This window comes from Prionailurus viverrinus, chromosome D2, assembly GCF_022837055.1.
Source record: "Prionailurus viverrinus isolate Anna chromosome D2, UM_Priviv_1.0, whole genome shotgun sequence".
NCBI classification, from domain to species: domain Eukaryota; kingdom Metazoa; phylum Chordata; class Mammalia; order Carnivora; family Felidae; genus Prionailurus; species Prionailurus viverrinus.
The window spans coordinates 19,925,699-19,950,725 of record NC_062571.1 but is presented as its reverse complement, the minus strand read 5'-3'; the positions used below and the strand labels follow the sequence as shown (position 1 = coordinate 19,950,725).

General features: G+C 48.7%; 2 protein-coding genes across 3 annotated transcripts in view; both read left to right on the top strand.

Moving 5' to 3' along the window:
* LOC125147575 (liprin-alpha-1-like) overlaps positions 1-25,027 on the top strand; it is a 107,391-nt gene that overhangs the window by 63,246 nt on the left and 19,118 nt on the right. The window lies entirely within an intron of this gene.
* On the top strand, positions 703-25,027 carry LOC125147849 (uncharacterized). Of its 2 annotated transcripts, XM_047825176.1 has the most exons (6): positions 713-834; positions 1,069-1,262; positions 8,054-8,146; positions 21,673-21,810; positions 23,334-23,480; positions 24,956-25,027. In XM_047825176.1, exons 1-6 carry the CDS (start codon positions 822-824, stop codon positions 24,986-24,988), a joined length of 618 nt encoding a protein of 205 aa, XP_047681132.1. In that variant the 5' UTR covers positions 713-821; the 3' UTR covers positions 24,989-25,027. The 2 variants fall into 2 exon arrangements, with proteins under 2 accessions (XP_047681133.1, XP_047681132.1); XM_047825177.1 differs by lacking the exons at positions 21,673-21,810; positions 23,334-23,480; positions 24,956-25,027 and adding exons at positions 20,317-20,418; positions 20,689-21,424 and having other exon boundaries at positions 703-834.

Genomic DNA, 25,027 nt, shown 5'->3' with positions numbered 1-25,027 from the left:
TTTTCATTTTTGAAAGAGACAGAAACAGCAAGAGTGGAGCAGGGGCAGAGAGTTCGGGGGAGAGAGAATCCTAAGCAAACTCCCCACTGTCACCTCTGCGCCCAATGCAAGGCTCACATTCACCAAGTGTGAGAACATGACCTGTGCCGAAACCAAGACTCAGATGCTTCACTGACTGAGCCACCCAGTCGCCCCTGTTTTTAGAGTTTGAGAGAGAGAGAGAGAGAGAGAGAGAGAGAGAGAGAACGAGTGTGTATGAGGAGAAAGGGGCAGAGAGAAAGGAGGAAGAGGACCCAAAGCAGGCTCCACGCAGAAAGCAGCCAACCCACACTTTTTGTTACCTCTCAACTTGCAAAAATACACATTTCGGGGAGCAGTGGGGTGGGACATCCAGAAGGCATTACCACGAATCTTAGTGTTTTCATTACAGAAAGCATAAGGATGTGAAAGAAAACACATCAGCAACATCTAAGGGACAGAATTTTCCAGCATGGTTGCAGGAGCAAAAGGTCTACTTTCAGTATCAAATTGCATACAGCAAGGTGGCAACAATCCAAGTTATTGTAAAACACTTTTATACACTTCAAACAGGGACATTCAAATCAGACCACTGTTGAACAGTTTCTACAAATTTCCATGCCCAGGGAACCAAAAGCCTGAGGGTTCCTACGGAATTGTGAGCAGTAACGGAAATAACGGCATTTCAACTGAAGTACAACTGAGTGTGCCAGTCATGATCCTTATTACGAGTTCTGAGAAGGAGACTGATTGAGGCAGACGGAAAGAGAAACCAACGGACAAGTCCGGGGGCTGAAGGGGAAATGGCCTCTAGCGGTAAGGGGCCCTGTGGACCCAGTGTGGACGTGAGACACCCCACTCCAGACCTCATAGGCACACGGGCCCTGAAGAGTGGCCACATGTGTTGCCTGCTGTCCGGTGTATCACAGAGCCCACTGAGTTCTTCCCCGGCTCAAGGCCCCGTCCCGTCGTCCCACCATCTCCAATGTCCCCCCTTGGCCCACCTCCTGCTCCACCCCACTAAACTGCAAGCCACCTCTTCTGTTGAAGAGGGCTCACTTTTATTTTTCAGTTGTCTGATCACTGGGATGTGGTCTCAACCTGCCTCCTTCATCCACTTAACTCAGCTCTGGGACACGCTGAACCCACATGCGACCTGCTCTGCAGTGGAAAGTCCCAGAGAGATATGCCCGCACCACTCCTCTGGGCCCCCATCCCGGGCATCACAGCGCGTCCGCTGCTTGGTAAGAAACGAAACCCACTGCTGTTACTCATTGTCAGAATCAAGACCAGTTAAAAAAAGTGGTACTGAATAGATTGCAAAGGTCAGAGTCTATTTAAGAGAAACTCAAAAACTACAGGGAAAGGAAAAAGGAGGGCAGCCTAGTGAATACGCCAGAGAGACCACCAGATGAATGACAGTTTCTGAATGCTGGTGACCATGTCCTCACAGGGGCTGCAGTTACACATAATGTGATGGAGCTTCTGTGATCAAAGTATCTCGTGGATATTTAGATGCAGGCACTCCTAAAAGCCATGTGACGGAAGTGCTCCCACTGTTCCTATTAACAGGTGATTAAACGGAAGCACAGGGATGCTAATATGTAGCTTCCCCAGAGCCCCAAACTCATCTCTGCAGGAGCCAGGCTCAGAGTCAAGTGCTGTGGGGTCACGCCCTCCCTGCACAACTTCTCAAGGTGGACTGGGAATCCACGTGAGTCCTTTCCAGATTTCATACATACTCTACGTCCTCCAGGAACCATAGTTGAATTCGGGCCTCAGGTTCACTGTGGAGGAGATACAACCTATTTGCAGCTATATAGAACATTGAACAAACAACCACTGCTTGAAAACCAGGTACAGCTGAGAACTACTCAGCAACATGACAAATACCACAATGCTTATTTTTTAAAGTTTATTGTGTTTATCAGCTTGTCCGCCCAATTTGCTGAGTCCCAGGGCACCGTGGAAGGGTTTTCAACCTCCAATTCAGCGGCTGTGGGGAAGCAGAGTGATGAAATGGGAAGCGGGGGGTGTCAACAGCCACGTGAAGGTCTCCCTACACGGGAAGGGGTCTGCAGGTCGAGTGACTGTGGATCTAGAGGAATGAGGCCGGTAAGACCTCACTCATGCGGGAGCCACGCAAGGGACACCAACCTGTTCAGGCGGGCTTGTCACTAGCGTGGCCGGGGTGGACCTTTTGTTTCTTGCTTAGCAAGCAGCGCACGGAAGACTGATGACCTTCTTTTGGGGGGCGTTGTGCAACGAGTCCTGGCTACTGCTACTGCTGCTGAGGTTGCTCAAGGGGCCATCCTGAGAGCCTGTGGATCTGGGGGACGCACAGGAGTGCATCTTCCAGGCACGCTCGTCACACGACACACCGCCCCACCTGAGGGAGAAGCACAATCCCCCAGCTTCTAGGGAGGGCTGCGCCCTGGGAGCTGACACTCTCCCTCCCAAGTATATCTGGAGTCCAAGCGCCCTGGGTCGAAACGCTCAGCACCCCTCCCAGGCCGTGACCCGATAACCATGTCGTGGGTCTCATGTAATGCAATGAGGCTGTCCCCTGCATAGTGAGTGCCGGCCTCTCCTAACGAGTTCTGAATCTGCTCTGTGATAACCAAGAGCAATCAGTTTCTGAGATCCCAAAGGAAGGATTGCCTTCCTGAGAGTACTTGGTGTTTGGGTGGCTGGTACCTCCCTGGCCATTAAAGATGCTTTTACTCTCAAGAACTGTTGGTTCACCATGGACAGTATTCTCGAGGACTGCTTAGCACAGAGAGAGACCATTCATGAACTACTGCATCCAAGCCCTGTTCCAAACATTTGAGCTTAGCCTGCAGCACAAGCCTGTTACCTTGGAATCACTGTCTTCTCTATCCACTGATAGGATGGCAAGGGAAAACAGTGAACTCCAGAAGCTTTCCCTCATTTCTAAGGTAATAACACAGGCATCTTGCCTTTGGGTTCCCACGGTAGATGACGGAGGCTTCCCTTTGCCGTACCCTTATGTGTTTCATATCTATCCATATCTTATTCCTGAGACCATCAGCTTGCCAGGAGGTTGTCCTAGTCATTGCATCCTAAGATTTATCTCATTTTCTGGACCACATGCTTCCCTGGGGAATTCCATCAGACATCTAAAGCAGTTAATATCTATCCTTCTCAAGCTGTTCCACAGAATAGAAATGGAAGGAAAACTTCCAGACTCATTCTACGAAGCCAGCTTTACTTTGATTCCCAAACCAGACAGAGACCCAGCAAAAAAAAAAAAAAAAAAAAAAAAAAAAAAAAAGACGACTACAAGACAATATGCCTGATGAATGAGAATACAAAAATTCTCAACAAGATACTGGCAAATCAAACGCACAGCATATGAAAAGAATTTTTCACCATGATCAAGTAGGATTCCTATCTGGGCTATAGGGCTGGTTCAATATTTGCAAATCAACCAATAGGACACATCACATTAAGAAAATCACAGGTAAGAACCACATGATCCTGTCAATACAGGCAGAGAAAGCATTTGAAAAAACACAGCATCCTTTCTTAATAAAAACCCTCAAGAAAGTCAGAATAGAAGGAACATATGTAAACATCATAAAAGCCACGTATGATACCAGCCCACAGCTAATATAATTCTCCTGGGGATAAACTGAAAAATTTCCCCCAGAGATCAGGAACATGACAGGCATGTCCACTGTCACCACTGTTGTTGAACATAGTTTTGCAATTCCCAGAACCAGCAATCAGACAACAAAATGAAATAAATGGCATCACAATGGCAAAGATGAAGTCAAACGTTCACTCTTCACAGACCACATGACACTCTACCTGGAAAACCTGACAGAATCCACCAAAAGTCTCCTCGAACTGATACATCCATTCAGCAAACTCACAGGGTACAAAAGCAATGTACAGAAACCCATCGCATTTACTATACCAATAACAACGAAACAGAAAGAGAAGTAAAGAAACTGATCATGTTCATAGTTGCACCAGGACCATAAAATACCTATCAATAACCTAAAAATACGAATGAACCAATCCAAAGATATAAAAGTTCTGTATGCTGAAAACTATACAAGGGTTATGAAGGAAATTGAAGAAGACACAAAGAAATGGGAAAACATTCCATGTTCATGGTTTCGAAGAATGAATATTGTTAAAATGTCAATACCACCCAAAGCAATCTACACCTTCAATGCAATCCCCATCAAAATCATGCCACCATTCTTTCCAAAGCTAGAACAAATAATGCTAACATGTGTATGGAACCACAAAAGACCCCGAATATACAAAGTAATATTCAAGAAGAACACCAAAGCAGGAGGCATCACAGTCCCAGAATGTAGCCTCTGCTACAAACCTGTAATCATCAAGACAGTATGGAATGGGCACACAAACAGACACATAGGCCAATGGAACAGAATAGAGAAGCCAGATTCAGACCCACAAATGTATGGCCCACTAATCTTCCACCAAGCACGAAAGAGTATCCAATGGAAAAAAACCAGACTCTTTAACCACTGGTGCTGGGAGAACTGGACAGCAACATGCTGAAGAATGAAACTAGATCACTTTCTTACAGCATACACAAAAATGAACTCAAAATGGATAAAGGACCTGAATGTGAGACACGAAACCTTTAAAACCCGAGAGGAGAAAGCAGGACAAAACCTCTCCGACCTCAGCTGTGGCAATTTCTTACATGACACGTCTCCAACGGAAAGGGAATTAAAAGCAAAAATGAACTGTAGGGACCTCATCAGGATAAAAACCTTCTGCACTGCAAAGGAAACAAGCAACAAAACAAAAAGACAACAGATGAAATGGGAAAAGATATTTGCAAATGACGTATCAGACACAGGGCTAGTATCCAAACACCTATAAAGAACTCACCAAACTCCACACCTGAAAACAAATAATCGGGTGATGAAATGGGCACAAGACATGAATAGGTACTTTTCGAAAGAAGACATCCAGATGGCCAACAGACATGTGACAAGATACTCAGCGTCACTCCTCATCAGAGAAATACAAATCAAAACCACACTGAGATTCCACTTCACATCGGTCAGAGTGGTGGAAATGAACAAATCAGGACACTATAGATGCTGAAGAGGATGGGGAGAAACAGGAACCCTCATGCATTGTTGGTGGGAAGAAAAACTGGTGCAGCCACTCTGGAAACACTGTGGAGGTTCCTCACCACATTAAAAATAGATCTACCCTATGACGCAACCATAGCACTGCTAGAATTCAGGGGATTCAGGAGTGCCGATGCACAGGGGACTCGTACCCCAATGTTTATAGCAGCGTTGTCAACAATAGCCACCTGATGGAAAGAGCCTAAATGCCCGTCAATGGACAAATGGGTAAAGAAGATGAGGTTTCTATATACAATGGAATACTACTTGGCAATGAGAAAAGATGAAATCTGGCCATTTGTGGCAACGTGGAAGGAACTGCAGGGTGTTCTGCCAAGTGAAATAAGTCAGGCAGAGAAAGACAGATACCATATGTTTTCATTCATATGTGGATCCTGAGAAACTTCACAGGAGACCAGAGGGGAGGGGAAAGGGGGAAACGAGTTGCAGAGAGGGAAGGAGGCATACCCTAAGGGACTCTTAAATACTGAGAACAAACTGAGGGTTGATGGGGGGGTGGGGGAGAAGGGAAAGTGGGTGATGGCCATTGAGGAGGGCACCTGTGGGGATGAGCACTGGGTGTTGAATGGAAACCAATTTGACAATAAATTATATTGAATACAAGAAAAAAGAAAAGATGCTCAAAGTCACTCCACATCAGGGGACTACAAAGCAAAACCACACTGACATGCCACCTCACACGGATCAGAGTGTAGCTATGGGTGGGCAGTCAGCACTGCTGCTTTGCTGGGACACAGTGTGTCCTCCAAAAGCGACAAGGGGTGGGGGGTCTCGCGCTTTGGGAAATATGGACAATCAGGAGCAGCGAAGCTGCAACGTAGCCCAGGGTGTCCCGAAGCTGGCCCAAACGTGGCCCATCAATGGCATCGGGGCTCTTACAGGCTCCCGAGCCCCTGTCGGTGGCCGAGGAGGGGGGTGGGGGAGGGGCTTGGAAAGAGCACAGACTTGGGTTATGACTGCACGGAGGCCCGCCCATGCATATTTTTGGGGGTGGTTTTGGCTTCTTGGCTCCTTTTCTAGAGCAGTTTTAGCAAAGGTGAGAGGATCCTCCAGAGATTTCACACACATACCTGCCCTTACTGAGGCACAGCCTCTCCCCTGAGCAGGTATCAGAAACCCCCACCAGGGCGAGGCCTTTGTCACAGCCCCAAACCTGTGCTGATGTGTGTCCATCGCCCAAGGTCCGCACCTGAGATCGGGTTCGCCTCTGACGTTGTACCCCAGTGCGTCCGGGCGGGTGCGTGTTGAGGAGTGTCTGCAGGTGCAGCATCCCACCCGGTAGTCTTTCCGCCCTGATGCAGTAGTTTCCTTTGGTGCTGGCGCCACAGCGCATTTGCCAGGCGGAGAGGTGGGCGGGAGGCCGGCGGCTCTCGCCGGCGGTAGGAGCCCGCATGCGCTGTGGAGGGCGAGGGAGGTGCTCTTCTGAGCATCCGGCTTCTCCCTTGCTAGAAGTCTTCCACCTAGGAGGATGTCGCCCTGGGGCCTCTGTTTCTCGGAAGACAGTCCTGATCGAGGCAGGTGAGTTCTGGTGGACCCAGCGCCGCTCGGACTCCCGCAGAGGACACAGTGACAGCCGTGAGAGGCCGGGTGGCTCAGGGCGCCCTGGTTCTGCTCACTTTGGGGACAGCATTTTGCCACCCTCGGGTGGAAGCCTGGCCTGTCCGTGTGGACGCCCGCAGGCTCCCGTGAGTCATGGTGGCCGCTCTGTGGAGGCGGGTGTGTGTGGGGGCGCCTCCCGTGGCAGTGCTGGCTTAACCGCTTGGCAGGCAGTAAGGGCCCTTCTCCTTGCCGGTAGTGGCTTCTGGGAGGTTCTCCGGGTGCCCGCCTCAGCCGCGGCTGTCGTGTAAGGAGTGTGCCGCCTGCCCTCGCAGAGGCTGTCGGAGACCTTCCCGCCTTGTCCGTCCCCTGACCCCGCACAGGCTGCACACGTTCTGTCCCCCGAGGCGGCTGCCACGAACAAAGGCCGCCTTAGGCCCTTGTGTCCTGTGGGCCAGGCCCTAGAGAGTCTGGTGAGCTGGGGAAACCCTATAGAAATTGGGAAGTTGACGAGAAGAAGGGGAGAGTGCCCTTTGATCCCTGGGTCAGTGTTTCTCAGACTCGGTGGTGTCGGGACACTTGGACATCAGGGGATTATTGAGGGCCTCAGAGAGCCTTTGAGTGTGGGGGTTGTGTCTCTTGATCTCTTCTGTGGTGAGGTTAAACCGAGAATTGATGCAGGCGCCTGGGTGGCTCTCTATGTTAAGGGTCCGACTCTGGCTCAGATGGTGATCTCACAGTTGATGGTTTAGAGCCCCATGTGGGGCTTTGTGCTGCCAGCTGCCAGCCTGGACTTGTCTCAGATTCTCTGTGGCCCTCTCCCTCTGCCCCTCCCCTCACGTGCCCTGTGTCTCTCTCTCAAAAACAATCATTAAGGAAACCAAACCAAATCCGAGCATCTCAGATGTGATGAATTCACTTAAAGACAATAAATTAGTACAGATTAACGTACTCATACCTTTCATGCAAAAAATACGTACATTTTCAGAACAACGCTGTGTAGAAGCATGGCATTGGCATTGGCATTGGCTTAGTGCAAGATCTTTATTCTTCCAGCTGCTTCTGCATTCAGTGTCTTGTGGCCAATTATGTTTAGGAAGGTGATGTGGACTCCCCCAGATGAACAGCTGGAGGCGAGGAGGGTGTGGCGGTAGCTCCTGGGGTGTCTGGATGCTCTTTCCTGATTCCGCACTCAGATGGGTGGGGCTTCCTTGCTTCTGTTGGAGGTTAGTTGTCCCCACAGAGCGGCTTAGTTGTGTGGCACGTGGTGGACGTTTGGAACATCGTAGGCCACTACTTTCAGCTGATCTTCCATATCTTTCACTCAGCGAACACATTCTTGGAACCACCACCTGGATGAAGAAATGGAACCTTACCGTGCTTCCTACCTCCTACTGACTCCCACTGAACGTCCCCCAAAGGTAACCACGGTCTTGACTTTCACCAGCCATGGCTTTGGCTTGTTCTTCGCTTCATGTTGAGCCAACCCTTGAGTGCTGTGTGTGCACAATGCACCTGCTTTCCTTGCGTGGCTGTGCGGGTCCTCCCCTGCTGTCGAAGGCCCAGTGTGTGAGGACAGCACGGTTTACTCTTTCTCCTGTGGGTGCTCCGGTTTGTGCAGAGGCTGCCTGCAGATCCACATGCATCGTATTGGGATGCCTTGGAGGAGCAGGGCGTGAGTGGTGGCACGTGTCTGTTCCCCACGAGCAACAGCGTGCGGGAGCTCAGGGCTGGCTGATGCCTGGTATTGCTTCTTCTCGTGTGTTAGCTGGTTGCTGGGGCTCAGGTGCTGGGAGGTATGGTGTATTCGTGGGACCCGCCCCTGTGTGTGTCTTGGCCACTTACGTGTTTCTTTTGTATAATAATTGCCTTTTGGAAGCCACTTTGTGATTAGGTTGTGTGTTTTGGTTTTTGTTGATTTGAATGAGTTCTTTCTATGTGTGTGGAATCCATCTGTGAATGGCAGAGGTTTTCACATTCTTGTGTATGTCTGCCTTACATTCTCTGTGTTGCCTTGTGGTAAGTTTCTTTTGTTTCTATCCAATAGTATAACCATTTGTATGTTTCTTGCCTTGGATTGGCTAGGGCCTCCAGTACTGTGTTGAATGGAAGTGGTGAGAGTAGGTGTCCTTGTCTCCTTCCAGATACGAGAGAGAAGGTTTTCTTAATGTTTTGTATACTTAATATTTTTTAAAGTTTCTTTCTTTCTTTCTTGATTTAGAGAGCATGCATGGGAAGGAGAGTGAGAGGGGGGAAAGCGAGTGGATCCCAAGCAGACTCCGCACTGTCAGCACAGAGTCTGATGCGAGGCTTGAACTCATGAACCGCGAGATCATGGCCTGAGCTGAAATCAAGGGTCAGACGCTTCACTGACTAGAAGCCACTCAGGTGCCCCAAAGAGTTCAGTATTTTACCACTACATATGACACTTTCCGTGGCATTACTGGTAGATAGGTGGATCAAAACATGAAAATTCTCCTCTGTTTTTAGTTTGCTCTGATTTTTCAACAATCATCAAAGAAATAATAATACTAAATTTTCTGAAATGTGTTTTGTGCATTTTGGGGACAAGTGATTTGTTTCAATGTTGTGGTTTACCTTAAAACAACTTTTTCCCGTCTAGAATAAATCAAACCTGATGTCTATGCATTCTCTCTTCACTGGATTCCATTTGTAAATCGTGTGCTTTGGATCCTTGCATGTTGTATTCAAGAGAGTGGAGGGTGTTCCCTTGCACCCTCTTGTGCTGTCCTTGCTGGGGTTTGGGTTACAGGTCGTGCTGGCCTCCTAAAACAACGTAGGAAGAAGCACTCCTTGTGCTTTCCCAGAAGAGTTTTTGTGTGTGTTCTTTACTTTTGGGAAGAAGTGCTAGGCCAACAGCTGGTGTAGGGTTTTCCTTGTGAGAAGGGTTTTCATTGCAGATTCCTTCTTAAGTTGAAATAGGATTTTTCTGATTTCCCATATCTTCTTGTGTTTATTTATTTATTTATTTTCAACGTTTATTTATTTGTGGGACAGAGAGAGACAGAGCATGAACAGGGAAGCAGCAGAGAGAGAGGGAGACACAGAATCAGAAACAGGCTCCAGGCTCTGAGCCATCAGCCCAGAGCCTGACGCGGGGCTCGAACCCACGGACCGTGAGATCGTGACCTGGCTGAAGTCAGACACTTAACCGACTGTGCCACCCAGGCGACCCTTCTTGTGTCTATTTAGATGAGGCATTTTGTTTTCTTGGAATTTGCTCTGACCTCCCAAACTTTCCAAGGAATAAGTGTCAACTGGTTTCTAATATCCCTCCTATCTGCAGCATCTGGTGTGATATTGGCTTTAGCACTTCTTGATATTGGGACTTTGTGCTTTGTTTCTTTTTCATAGAACCAACTTGGGCTCTTTTGATTTCTGTCATTTACTATTTGTTTCCTGCAGCACTGATTTCTGCCCTTTTGTTTTCCATCTACTTGGTGATTGTTTGCTGTCCCATCTTGTAGTTCTTGAACTAAATCCTTCATTTGATTTTTAGCCTTTGTTCCTTTCCAGTATGTGTATTGTATTTATTTGCTTATTAGTGTGTCAATTCATTTTAGCATGAGAGCATGAGCAGGGAAGAGGGTCAGACGGAGAGGGAGAGAGAGAGAGAGAGAGAGAGAGAGAGAGAGAATATCTTGAGCAGGCTCCTCACTCAGTGTGGAGCCAGGCTGGGGATCGATCTTGTGGCCGTGGGATCATACCCTGAGCCAAAATCAAGAGTTGGTCACCAAGCAACTGAGCTATCCTATGATATATGTATTCTAAAGCTATGAGTCTCCTTTAAGCACACATTTACCGATCTCAAGTTTTGATAAGCCAAATGTTTATTATCTTTTATGTGAAACTAGTTTCTAACTTTCTTTGTGGCATCTTTTTCTTAACTCATCACAATGTTTAGGAGCATAACACATCTTGATGTTTCAGGGGATTTTCTCGTTCTCTTTGTGCGGATTTCTAGCCTAATTCCATGAAGGTATCTGTCTCAGTGTTTTGGGGTGGTTGTAACAAAATACCATAGACTGGCTGCCTAATAAGAAACAGAAACTTCTTTCCGACAGTTGAGGAGACTGGGAAGTTCTCAAGATCAAGGCATCTACACATTCAGGGTCAGGTGAGAGTCAGCTTCCTGGTTCTTCAACAGCCTGCTTCTCCCTGTCCTCCTGTGGTGGCAGGGGTGACAGTGCTCTCTCAGCCGCCCAGGACTGCTCATCACTGGAAGTCTCCCTGTCTTCATCCCATCACTGTGGGCGTGATGAATTGTTGGGGTAAATGAACTGTGAATCTAATGCAATCCCTAAATATGCCCTGCAGTATTTCAGTCCTTTGAGATGAGCTGACTTTCCTAATGGCCTGGCATATATTCGCTTTCATGAACTGTTCCTCGGGCACGTGAAAATAATGTGTATTGGGGGAATGCAGTAGTCTCTATTTATAGGTTAGATGAAGTTTGTTAATGACAGAATTCAGATTTTAGTAACCACTTGAAACCAAGTAAGGAATAGGCGAGAATGAGTTTACTAATATAACTAACAAGCATATCCAAAATATCATTTCAGTGTATAGCTGGCGTGAGAAAAAATTTTGAATGGTTTTGAATTCTCTTTTGTCACGTTGTCTTTAAAATGTGGTGTGCATTTTATACTTTCCACACGTCGCACTTTGAGGAGCCGCGTTTCAAGTACTTGCAATAGAGCACGTGACCGCATATTGGACAGCCCCGTCCCACTGCCTTGAGTTTTCTGTTGTCGTCAGTTCTGTCAGATACTGAGAGATGTATCGTCAAGTCTCCCATCGTGCTTATGGATGTGGCTCTTTTTCCTTTTCTATGTTTGTCAATTTTTCTGTATTTTGAGATTGCGTTATTAGGTATATGCAAGTTTAGAAGTCTTGTTCTCTTGATAGATGGAACTTCCATCGCAAAATGGGCTCTTGGTCTCTAGTAGAGCTTTTTGCAATAGAGGTTACTTTCTTGGAGGGTCCCAGTGGCCACATCAGTTTTCTGTTCGGTAGGGTTTGCCTGGGGATCTTTTCCTTCCACCTGTCTGTGATCTTACGTTTTAAGGTGTACCTTTGTGACCAGCGTATGCTTAGTTTCCTTCTAATGAATTTGAGAGTCAACCTTTTGCTTGCAGCATTTGTGCACGTGTCATGACTGATAGGTTAGTTTACACGTACCGTATTATTAGTTTCTTCTTTGTCCCCGCTGTTCTGTGTTCTTTTCGTCTCTAGCCTTCCTTTAGAAGTAGGAAGGAGTTTTTAATTGTACACTGATCTGTTAGGTAATTGGAATATATCTATTTCTAGAGGCAGGTGCATTTTGAACTGACCCGTGCCTGATTCAGGACTTGTACTGCTTCCCTGACACTGCTCTCTCCGTTTATCTTTTCTTTGTTTTAAGATTTATTTGTTTTTTGAGAGAGACATAATACAATCGGATGAGGGGCACAGCAGAAAGGGAGACACAGAATCTGAAGCAGGCTCCAGGCTCTGAGTCATCAGCACAGAGTCTGACGCGGGTCTCCAACTCAAAAACCGTGAGATCGTGACCTGAGCCAAAGTCGGACACTCAACTGACTGAGCTACCCAGGCGCCCCTGCTCTTTTCTTTGACACTGGAACCACACTGAACTCCTCTTCGCCTTTTGCTGGGTAATATTTTTAAGTTTTAGATGGATTTTGGCGTTGTTGTCATTGTTTCGTGCACTTAATGCTTGTGAAGGTTTGTTCTCATAGTTACCCTTTCTGTTGTGGCGTTGTTCTGCAAGCCTTGTTTTTTCATATGTCTGTCAGAGACTACATTTCTTTTCTGCAACAAGCTGCTTTATATTGATTTTAGTTTGTGTCTGTTGTTGATGTGTAGTCATGGTTTGTGTGTGTGTGTGTGTGTGTGTGTGTGTGTGTGTTGTTTTTGTTTGTTGTTTCTGTTTTTATTTTTGTTTTTGCTTCTGTTTTGCCCGAAAAACATATTTACCTTGCCTTCACAGTGAACAATGTTCCTGTTAGGTAAAGACTTCCAGGTTGGTGGCTATTTTAGTTCACCTTTCATACATGCCAATCCATCATCTGGCTTCATTTGCTTGTCTTGAAGAGTCAGCTGGTAGTGTTGTTGTTGTTGTCCCATGGAAAGCGGTATCTTTGTCCTCTCATGACTGTTAATATCTTTTTGCCTCGGGTGTTCTTTGTGGAGTCACTCTCATGGTTCTTTTATCAGTTTTGATTCTTATCTTTGTAGCGAAGTGGTACTACCCATTCTGTGTTTCCTCTACTTTGTGGGTTCCTATTGGACCTTTGTACCATATCTTCTGTGTCTTTTGGGCTTCTGTATTTTCTGGACGTTTTCTCTGTGTATGGTCTAGATATATTTTTACCTACCTATCTTTCAGTTCACTGAGGCTATTCACCTGTGTCTAGTCTGATATGAAGCCCACAGACTGAGTTCTTAATGCCATTAACAAGATTTTTTAGTCTTTTAATTATGTTGGAGAGCTAGACAGAGTGGGAGCAAGGGAAGAACAGAGAGAGAGGGAGACACAGATGCCGAAGGAGGCTCTAGGCTCTGCACTGTCAGCACAGAGCCCAACGTGGGGCTCAAACTCCCGAATCACGAGATCATGACCTGAGCTGAAGTCAGATGCTTAACCAACTGAGCCACCAGGCACCTGGAGATCTTAATTTTAGCTCCGATAATTTGCAGTTTGAGAATCTGTTTTGAGTCTCTGAAAATTTCCCATTGGTCAAGAATGGTTTTTGGACAGTTGACTTTTGCATCCAATAACTCCAGTCTATGTGTCTCCTCTTGGTCTGTTTCTCTTCTTTCTTCTTTGGGTCGATATGATGTAAAACCTGTTTTTTTTTTTATGTTTATCTATTTATCTTGAGGGAGAAAGAAAGTGAGAGCAGGGGTGGGGGTAGAGGACGGGGAGAGAGAGAGAGACACTGTTGAGGAGACGCTCTTTTCTCTCAGTAGAGAGCCCAACACAGGGCTCAAACTCACAAACGTGAGCCGAAACCAAGTGTTGCTCACTCAAACGAGGAGACTGAGCTATCCAGGTGCCTTTCTTTTTTTGTTTGCTTCTCTGTTTCTTTCCTTTTCTTATTAAAAGATTTTTTTTTGGTTAATATTATTTCCATTTTTGAGAGAGAGAGAGGTAGAGACAAAACTTGAAGAGGGGAGGGGGAGACAAAGTGGGAGACACAGAATCCAAAGCAGGCTCCAGGCTCTTCACTGTCACCACAGAGCCCGACGCAGGACTCAAACCATAAAGCGTCAGACCATGACATGAACCAAAGTGGGATGCTTCCCCGACTAAGCTACCAAGGCATTCCTTTCATTTCCTTGCCTTGCCTTGCCTTACTTTTTCCTTCCTTTCCTTTCCTTTCCTTTCCTTTCCTTTCCTTTCCTTTCCTTTGCTTGCCTTTCCTTTCCCTTCCTTTCCTTTTCATTTTTATCTTTTCTTTTATTTTCCCTTTTCTTTTCTTTTCTTTCTTCTCTTCTCTTTTCTTTCCTTCTCTGTCTTTTTTTGGTCTTGTCTTATCTTGTCTTTTCATTTCTTCTTTGTTTTTATTTTTGTGCTGGACTGTATGGAGAAGCATAGAGGCTCTTTGTGTGGTTGTATTACTTCAGCATTTCATCCCACACACGCCGAGTGTGGCGGTTATTGGGCCCACTCAGGCGTGAGTGAGTTGAGACTGGGGCTCAGTCTTTGTAAGGTGCAGTGTGAGCTGGGCTCACGCAGTCCCCCACTCCTTTGTAGACCTCCAGGGTCCCCATTTGGAGGCCTGGAGTATTTCCGAGGACCCGTCCTTGATGCCAGGTCCCAAAGCCCAGTTATTTTCTCCACAGCACAATGAGATGATGGAAGGGTCAGCTTCTCAGGCAGTGCTTGCCGAGTGCCGGGCTCATTTTCTGTGCCTCCCTGTGCTGTCCACAGCTCCGTTAGCTGCGACTTTGTGCTTGCCTTTCTGTTAGGTTTCCTTTGCAGCTTGTTGGTATCTTCCCTCCAATCCCTGAGGAAATTCAGAATCCTCACATGTGTTGAGGGAGAGAGAGGACTCTGAACATTAGAGTTGGCTCAGCGGGCTTCCCTTTTGTTGGGGCCTCAGTCCTTCCAGTTGTGACTGCCTCGGGGTCTCCTTGATGCCTTCAAACATGCTTCAAATTGAACTCATCTTTCCTAGTTCACGATGTGGTGATTAACAGGCTACTCACATGTATAAGAGCAAGCCAGGGAAGACTGAGAAGTCCTAGCAAACATTTTGGTCATCAGCATTTGTTACAGGAGAAAACAAAACCCAGTAGTCCTTGCCTAGTACCCGTCGTTCTTCTAAACTGGCCATCCAGTTTGCCCACGCTCAGCCAGCGTCCATGGGGTGGTGATGGTGTCAGCCTCCCAGCTCCCTATCCCCCACCGCCATGGCCGCCCTCCTCCCCTGTCAGGTGCCTGCCCAGGGCAGGCTTTGTGATGATGGGCTGGCTATGGCAGGGCAACTAGATGAAGTGGATCGCTTAAGTGGCAGTTATTTTGAGAGTGTTTGATCAGTGTCGTTTGTTTCCTAATTTTCATAATGTTTATTTACTATTTAGAGAGACAGAGAGTGTGGCCAGGGGAGGGGCAGACAGAGGGAGACCCAGAATCTGAAGCAGGCTGGGGGTGGGATGCCCCTCAAGCGTACAGGGTAGCCCCCACAAAAAGGGCTTCTGTGTTGGTGCACCCGAATCATCTGCAGAGACACAGCCACCCACCCTTGTTGAGCCCTTTTGTGACTCTGCACCATTGTGGTCGCCAGGCTCTGGCTGCTGTGCTCCTCGGAGATGGGGGTGGAGGCACATCTGAGAAGAGTGTATCTGAACGAGTGAAGGGGTTAGGAGGAAATGTCGCTTAGTTGAACACTGTGGTTCAGGAACGGCCTTTTCCGGGGAGGTCGCTCGGGAGCTGAGGCTGACCGAGCACTCTCCCAGCCGTTTGACTCCGAGGCCAAAGGCCGGGGTCAAGGAGGAGCTTGGCTTTGTTGTGAGCGATGGAACCAGAAGCGGGGCCAGGTGAGGCACCAGGCAGCTGGTGTTGGGACTGAACCTACCCTGTAAGGAGTTGGGTTTTCAGATAAGGGCCTGGGGTCGTTGTGTCCTCAGGGGGAAGGACTGGCATGATGTTGTTGAATTTTTTGAAAGCTGGTGCTGGTTCTGTGTGGATAGTGGGTTGGGGGAGGAGACAAGAATGGATGCAGTGTAGACGTCATTGGGTAGAGTGGCTCCTTCTAATGTGTGGGTTGAGCTCTAAGATTCGTGCTTTAGGCAACAGGTACAAGCCCCTCACATCACCCTTCTCATAAAGCACAGGACAGTGTGCGTCTTTATATCCTATACAGAACTACGTAATGTTTAAAAGCAGCGTGTGTAATATTTACGTGTGTGGGTACAAGACGTACACTAAAGTATTCACCTGTTCTGGAGTGCATGGCAGGCACGGTACTAGGTGCTGAACACTATGTGCTGCAGTTACCTCACCCAGAGATGTATGCGGTTTTACGGAGAGCAATAGAAGGGCATGGGAGTGTGTGGTTCGGTGGAATAGGGGGAACGTGTGCACAGTGCGGCTGCAGGATGGCCGTTTTGTCCCATGGGTCAGTGTGGGTCAGACTCGGGGAGGCTGTTTTCCTTGGGAGGTTCGGCTGCCCTGTGTTCTCCTTCATGCACCCCACTCTGTCTCCCGGACGTCTTTCCAAGCACCTCGTAGTGAAGGTCCATCTGGGCGGACTGTGGGCTCTTTGAGTTCCACACGGGCCATCACCCTCCTCCCCACACCTGTGCCTCCTCCTGGGAACAGAGCAGCTTGCTCCCTGGTCCAGTGGTGAGAAGCCAGGGAGATGGCTTTGCCTCTTTCCTGCTCTTCCCTCTCCCTGCTGGTCCATGGGTCCTGTGGCGTGCAGCTTGCCTGTCTCAGAGGCCATCTGTGAGGTCTCTGGAGATCTGTACCCTGTCATCACTCGGGTAGACTCGGGGAAGGGCCGAGTCCTGCGGTCTTCCCTGCGTCAGCCCCACTCACCTCGCAGAGGCTTGACTGTGGGGCTGGGGTGCCTCCTGCTGTGCATAGAGCTGGCGTCCTGCCCCATCCGTGTACAATACTCCTCGCTCTCTGAGAAGATGGCCTTTCTTTCGGAATCTATGCCCTGCCTGATGGCCCTTCGCGTCCAGGGTGGCCTGCCTGCATGCTCCCTTGATTTTCACGCACAGACGTGTGCATGGCAGGCGAAGTGGTTCACTGAAAACCTTGGTGAGGATTTGCTGTCTGGAAAGTGAGGGTGGGTCCTCACAAATGTCCTGATGTGCAGACCTGCATGGCGGGAGGACCCGCTAGATGGGGCAGTCTTGGGCCATGGGGCCTGCCGGTATGGGGGTGGAGGCGGGCACTGTCTGTGCAGCTTTCCACAAGGGCCTTTCTGTTCCTGGCCAATGTTTCCGTAGACCGCTGGCTGATTTTAGTCCCAGGGCCCTTGTCATGGAAGGGTCCATGTGGGAAAGGAGCCGAGACTCTGCCGGATCACTCCTGGTGGCACCGTGCTTTCCAGCGATGCCGCTTCCATGCCGCCTTCCTCGCCCTCCGTCTGCTTCGCCAGATCTCCTCTCTGTGCTGTCTTCTTCTGTGACCTCCTCTGGGCTTTTCTCTGTGCTCGTGACCTTCTGTAGGACACGCATTTTGAATCCCTGCATCCCCCAACTCTTTTTCTTTTTCTTTTTTTTCTTTTTGCCATATGCACAGTCTCAGTCATGAGTTTCCTGATTGGCTGTGTCATAGGTCCTGGAAATCACGCACGTCGTATGGACAGTCATCTCTAGCAGGGATTTCTTGATTGTGTTGGGCTTGATGGTTTCCCCAGAGTTTTTTGTAACGTCCCTTGGCATCTTCCTGACTTTCATAATGTTCCCTCTGTGGCGGTTCTCTTTGGCAGCATTGACTGTCCTTCTTGTAACGTGCCTGTGTCATGAGCCTCACAGGTCCTCGTGGCCCCTGGTGCGCAGGCTGACTTAGACCCGCTGCGCTCCGGAGCGAGTGAGCCACCAAGACACGTTTGGTGGTGACCCGTGGGGTTCTGGGTGGCCAGGACATTGTCCGATGTCAGAAGAACTTTAGAGGACATTCCCTTGCTCTCAGCGTACTTCCTGAGTTGAGGGACAGAGCCGGGATGGAGCCGGTCCAGGGCAAGGGCTCTGGTTGTGCAGCCAGACCACTGGCCACTGGGACTTGTTGCCTTCAGGACCCTGGGGTGAGCTTCCTACACAGGGCCAGCCGCCCTGCTCACACCCCCGCCTGTATCCCCTCATTCGGTCGCTGCTTCACCCCTTCACCCAACATCTTGGTGCTTACTTGTCTTTCTCGTGAATAAATGTCGTTTGTGGCATTTTCCCCCCGACAGGGCACCTCCTTCTGCATGAAAAACCTGTGCAGGCAGCCATGGTCTCCTCAACTGATTTTCTTGGGTTTTCACTTTTTGTGTTGGAGTGGTTGACATGCGGTGGATGGTAGTTCCTGCTTCTCTGCAATCTTCTCTCGGGCGTCTGGGAAACTGTGTCCTTCTTCTTCGTGGTGGAAGCTGCTTCTCCTATCGTCTGGACCATTTTCAAAGCCAAACCCCTTTCTAAAATCACCAAGCTATCCTGTGCCTGCATTGAAATGTGCCAGTTTTCGATCCTTCCCTTCCTTCTGCCTTACGTCGTGATGTCAGGTCTTCACTTGTCTTGCAGTTTGAGTTGAGTCTGCAGGTGTGCCCGTCTCACAGCAGTCCTACATCCACAGAGATGCCACATCTTCCACACGAGACACAAAGATGTCTCACAAATAGCACCAGGTTTTTGCGTGTGCTGGGGTAGCCGCAGCTAGAGCTTCGAGAATTTCCCTTTCTTTGTGCCTCCATGGTCCTCACGCTGGCCGGCTGGCAGCTGCAGCTGTGGACCTCAGGACATGTCAGGCCATTCAGCCTTTTCTTGTCATACCATGAGTCTTCTCTGCATCGCGGGAGCACGTCCAGCATCCCTGGGGACACTTCAAATGGGTCCCAGGATGTAATTAAGGTTCATGGTATTGCCCTTAACATGGTGAAAATGATGCAGGAACCCTGAGAAATCACTTCTCCTGTGGTGCTTGATTTACTGGAGAAAGGAAGTGCTTACCAAGAGCTGAGTAGGAGATTCGTGGATTCGTGCAACACTTGAGGGGACCTCAATAGCAACAGGAGGTGGTGCACACTTCCCCCAGAGGACAGCGTCTGCTACAGCTTGTGTTATGCGGTTAGGACTTAATCCTGCGTCTCCACATTGGTTTGCCTTTCTCTTGACTGCAAATGGCACCATGTAGGTACGGTCAGTTTCTGTGTGCAAAAGGATACGTTTTATCTTGTTAGAGTAGGTTTGTGTATGTTTTCGGAGAGGAAATGCTCTAATAGCCTAGTATCATGCACTCGTGGCCTCCCGTTTACTTACTAGTTTTGATACTTCGTAGCTGCTCAGCTCATCTGCCATTCTTTCCAAATGTCACACATCTCCAGAAAAGTTTCCAATGTATTTATTGGAACAAAAATCCCCACATAGAAATGGGCCTGCACAGTCCTACATCAAGGATCAGATAGGCTTCTGTGGGTTCAGCTTGTCAAGTCAGATTGCAAGGAACGTGGTCAGTTCTGTGGTGACATTCCGTTGATTTGGAAAGGGTTAATTTATGAAAGAAATTGAAGTATGTCACCAGTTTGTACTTGGATTTTCTAGAATTGCTGAAATCAACAACTCTCTTTATTTGGAATGTCAGTTGTTAAGTGAACGTTTATCCCCTCGTCTGTCCTACAGAGACCAAAGCTCTGGGGCGCCTGGGTGTCTCAGGGCATTAAGCGTCTGACTCTTGGTTTCAGCTCAGGTCATGATGTCATGGTTCAGGGATTGAGCCCTGCACCGGGCTCTGCGCTCGACTGACTGGAGAGTGTGCGTCCACCTCCTTGGAGCCCACCTGTACACCATGTCCTGGGCGGGCACTCAGTATTGGCGGGAGAGAAGTCCCACGCGGGGTGGTGGGCCCTGGCATCACTCTCCTCAGAAACCCTTCCTCCATAATATTTCCTGCTTGCCTATGGAAAGAAGTCGTAAACTCGCCCTTTCGTCAAGAGTCCTACCATCATTTTTGAAAAGTGCATGGGGTAGGGTTGAGTCTGATTGAGCCAGGGGTTCAGGCTAAGACAGCAGCTTTTGAGGACCGTCAGCCTTTCCCCACTGCCGCTCCACAAGCCTGCTTGCCAGATGATGCCAGAGGCTGTGGATGGGCAGGAGGCTTCTCGGCCTGTTGCTCCCGAGTCAGCAGAGTTCCTGAGTCCTAGACCTGCCAGGCACCTGAAAACGTCTGTCCCCTTGAGTGTTGGTCCCTCCGAAAATCCCTGGGACTCCTGTTGGTGCTGAGGAGGGGACTGGTGTGTGTGATGCTACTTGAGGTCGGTGGGTGCTGGGACTCTGGAGAGCCACGGAGGCCTGGTGTGCTCTGGTAAAGACCCCCTGTGTCTCTCCACTTTTGTCCCCTCTCCGACCCCAGGAGTGTGCAGCTCTCGCTGCAGAGCTCCACACCTGCAGGGAGCAGCTCATGCAGAGAGAGGAGGAGATCGCCAACCTGAAGGCGGAGAGAAACAACACCAGGGTCAGTAGGCGCACTGCCAGTGTCTTTAAACACAGGACACCATTCACGCCCCTTGTCCACATGTCCCCGTGGAGTTGGCTGGGACCCATTGTTCTCAGACCTCGTTTGATCTCTGAGGAGAAGTAAGGCCATTTTAACACATTCGAGGGACGGCTCCCTACCTGGGAACTGAATTGAAGGGCTTCATACTTGGTTTTGCATTTGGTGAACTTGAGGCCCAGAATTGAAGGTGTTCTTGAAACACGGTTTTCCTTTTGCCTCTCCCGCCAGCCAATGCTGGAACATTTGTAGTTCCTCGTCTCCAGGCACGAGAGATCTCTTCGGAAAACAGTGGTGAGGCGACAGGCGAAGACTCAAGCCGGCGAGTCCATTGAGGCGGAGGTACTCAAGGTCCTGAACTCCATATTGGAGAAGGACAAAACGGAGGATGAAACGATGTGCCTAACCACGGCAGTTCTCGACTTGTGCACATGCTGTGTGTTATCAGGCATACATTGCGTGTTTGTGTCTGGAGTTTCCTTTTAAGCTCCTTGAATTCTTGTAAGAAGACGGGTCTGTTTGGTGAAAAAGCTGTGGTTGCTGGAAATGTTGTCTGTTTCGATTGGATAGTACAAATTGCATAATGTAATTTAATTCAGGGAATATTTGTCTCCAATGTAAAACTGAAAGTGGTTAAGAAGCAAGTTTGTCAACACGAGCATCCGTGAAAAACCTTACCACCATTCTATCATGTTATTTGAGGCACAGGGGATCTTAGGGTAACTGTATAGTAAGGACTAATGAAACACCTCTGCGTACAAACTCAATCCCATTGTTTCCAGGTGAGAGAGCAGTTACGTGTGGCACTGGAGGGGTGTAGTTTCGTAGAAGAATTAGGGGCCATACCCAGAGTTCAGCTGCAGACATCATCCCAGGATTTGATTGGAGGGGGTGTCCTTTTTATCCATTGTTGTTTTTTTTTTTAATTTTTTTTTCAACGTTTATTTATTTTTGGGACAGAGAGAGACAGAGCATGAACGGGGGAGGGTCAGAGAGAGGGAGACACAGAATCAGAAACAGGCTCCAGGCTCTGAGCCATCAGCCCAGAGCCTGACGCGGGGCTTGAACTCACGGTCCGCGAGATCATGACCTGGCTGAGGTCGGACGCTTAACCGACTGCGCCACCCAGGCGCCCCTATCCATTGTTTTTAAAACAACATATGAAGACTAGCAGTGGGGGCCCTCACATGTTGCATCTCTTTCTGGCTTTCAAAGGTGCAGAGCCAGATGAAAGAGCTCCTGGCTACCCTGTGCGCTCTCGTGGCCAAGTTGGAAGAGGACCTTGACATCTCGAGGAAAGACCTCATCCTTTCTGAAGCAAGGAACACCATATTACAAAGAGATGTCCGTGAAGTGAGTGTCAGTTGAAATGGCCACGCCATCGTCGAGCCTAACGTGGGGTGTTTGGTTCGGCCTTGCCCCGTGTGTCCTTCGTCTCCCACGGGTTTTGAACGTTTGGAGTTTGGTAGAAGTAGCAGCAGAATGGGACGTGACTCCGGGGCCTGGGCGGGCTGCCTCCCCCTCTGTGTGGTGGAATCTGTCCTCCCTGGGCTCTCCCCTGCAGAGGCCTGGCAGGCAGGCGGTGGAGTGGCCTCGGGTGTGGAGCGTGGGCCACCTGAGCTTGGCCCATGCCATGCTCTCGGTCCGTTTTGGGAACACACTCGGCACGTAGGAACCAGCGTGGTGCTGCCACATCGCTTCCGGGGGCACGACCGTGCGAGGGCGGCTCTGCCAGGGGCCGTCACGACCACCTCTGCCGCCCTGCCCTCCTCCCAGAGCTTCCGTGCCCCTGGTCGTGGCGGTCAGAGTGAGCGAGGGGCAGCCCGCTGCTCCTGGTGTAAGGTCATGGAGGAGTGTGGCCACTTCTGCACGTGTGGTCATCGATGGGAATCTGATCATTGTCACAGAAACTAGTAATGGAAGGATGGTTTCTCTGTGCCTCCTCCTGTCACTGTGAGCTGCCCTTTGTGGACAGTCCCTGCACACCCCACCCCCAGCCTGGAAATGCCACCTCAAGAAGAACCTGTCAGACCCTCGAGTGTGTATGTACACGAGCAGTCTGTTTAGTACCTTAGTGTGGGTGAGGTCGTGTCAGAATTTAAAACAAAAGTGTTTGCAGAAATTATAGAACCCGTTCAGTGAAGTTGTTGTTTGGCAAAGGTGGGGGGAGGCCCCACAGCAGAGTTCAATATGCAGAGAATTTAGAAAATCATTTCTTAAGACTCATCACTTTCACTCTTGAGCCTGCTGACATAAATTGCTTAGTAAACACGGAGGGCTGGAAGAGGAATCTTTCGGGTGGTGGACAAGAAACGCAGGGCAGGACGTTCTGGTTCCATTTGCAGTGTCAGATACCATGGGATACAATGTTGTTACAGGGTTAGGCTATAGAAGATGACCTCCACTTATATGAAAGGTGGAGTTTGGCTTCCATTTGTTAACACTGCTGCTTCAACTTTGTGGTAATTGGATGAGATTTCATCCACCTTTTCCCCGGAAAAAGGATGGTTGTCTCATGGTGTGTGCCTCCAGAGGCAAGTCGCTGTTCTGTGGAAAGCTCAACAGTGTCCGGAGGCAACCGAGGTTGTGACTTCCGGTAGACTATATTATCCGTTTGTCTTTGAACACATGGGAAAAAATAAGCCTGGGTAACTGGTCAGAATCCTGAGCAGCCCCCGCACTGTCGGCACAGAGCCTGACGCGGGGTGGGCGCCAACTCACAAAGCGACACCAGCTGAGCCACCCAGGTACCCCGAGGATGCTACTTTTCTGTTTGTTTGGAAAATGAAGATTTCGCCCGGTTTTTGTGTCTGGAGTGTGTTAATGTGTCGTACGCTAATTCTTTCCCTGTTTTCCCTCTGAAATACCTGCTGTAGGCCGTGGCCCAGAAGGAAGACATGCAAGACAGGATCACTACCCTTGAGAAGCGCTGCCTCAGGGCACAGCACAAAGCCACCTCTCTGCACGACCTCAAGGATAAACTTGAAAACGAGATCGCAAAGAAGGACTCTCTGCATCGACAGGTCGTTGGTTTCGTTGAACTTCATTCCACTTTTATTAATTACAAGTCAAGTTAAGGACCAAGTGTCAATGTCAAGGTTTTAGGATCTTAGAATCTTGTGTTGACCAGCGGGGTTACTTCAACGTCCAGGGTTTAATTCTTTCGAATTTTATGGAAGCATGTTATGGGGCTCCCCTCCTTGATTCCTTCTTTGTCTTGTCTTACATGCACGTTACTCTGTTGCCTGTTAGCACTGTTTCCAAAGGAGCAGGGAGTGGCCGGGAATGTGTAGGCAGCTGGCCATTTTGGTTAGTACCTGAGATCGGGAGGAATGGCAGGGGCAGAAGCACAGTCTGGCGTGAGGATGTGAGACCCTGTGCTTTGGGAAGCAGCACGTCTCTTCCTTGGTTGTCTCAGGTCATACGGCATTGAACAGGAACACCACATCCAGCTTCATGGAAACAGAGTGAGCTTTGTCTGGTGTGTTTGTCAAATGTGTCACTCGACCCAAAATGATAATCAAAGTGGAATACTAGGAAGCCATTAAAATGACATGGAGGAATATTGTTTTAGAGCATGTAAGATGTTCCAAATCATGAGTGTAAAGGGCAGATCACGAAATACTATGTGTACAGCATGTGATTTATTTTGGAGGGTTTTAAAGCATGATACGCGGTCTGTATATACACACAGAGCTATATGCACACAGAAGATGGAAGGAGTCTGTGGGAACAAACGTTAACCTTGCAAAAACCTCACCTTGTACGTGATTTTTAAAATGACTTTATATATTTTTAATGCTTATTTATTTTTGAGAAAGGGAGCCAGAGTGAGAGAGAGGGAGACACAGAATCCAAAGCAGGCTCCAGGCTCTGAGCTGTCAGCACAGAGCACGAGGAGGGGTTGACCCCATGAGCTATGAGATCATGACCTGAGCCGAAGGTGGACGCTTAACTGACTGAGCCACCTCGGCTTCCCTAAAAGTCCTTTAACAAAAAATCTCGTGTCTAACTTTTCCACGTTGAAGTTTTCCACGTTTTTGGTCAAGAGGGAGAGTGTTTTTGTTGAATAATGGTACACTTCCAAAAAGAACTCAACTGGCATCAGGCATGCTCTCAGAAGCTCTGTGCTGGCTGATGTGCCCACCTCAGAATGTCCTATGTAGCGAGCCCTCGGACCCCAGTATAAATATGTTTACAAAGGGTTAGGACCGAACCCTTCTCTCCTTAACTGGTCAGGAAGAACGAGCAAGCTCCTCCAGAAGATGGGTTTTCTTTAATGTGTGGGAACTTTGTCTTTGGAAAGACTTCTTTGAAGATAATGAAGAAGAGCAAAGAGTTTGGCAAGACATGTTTTGCGTAGTGAAAGGAGGACCAAGGCCGTGGGTGACTCCTTGCAGAAAGGAAAGGTTTACTCTGAAGCACCTACCAAACTGTTGGCTTCGGTCAGAACTAACAGTAGATCTCTGCATTCAGATTTTGTTTCACTTTATTAAAAATGGAAACGGAGAGAAGACTTGCTACACTTTGATGCTTTGCCTTCATTTCCTAGACTGTGGATCAAAACCGC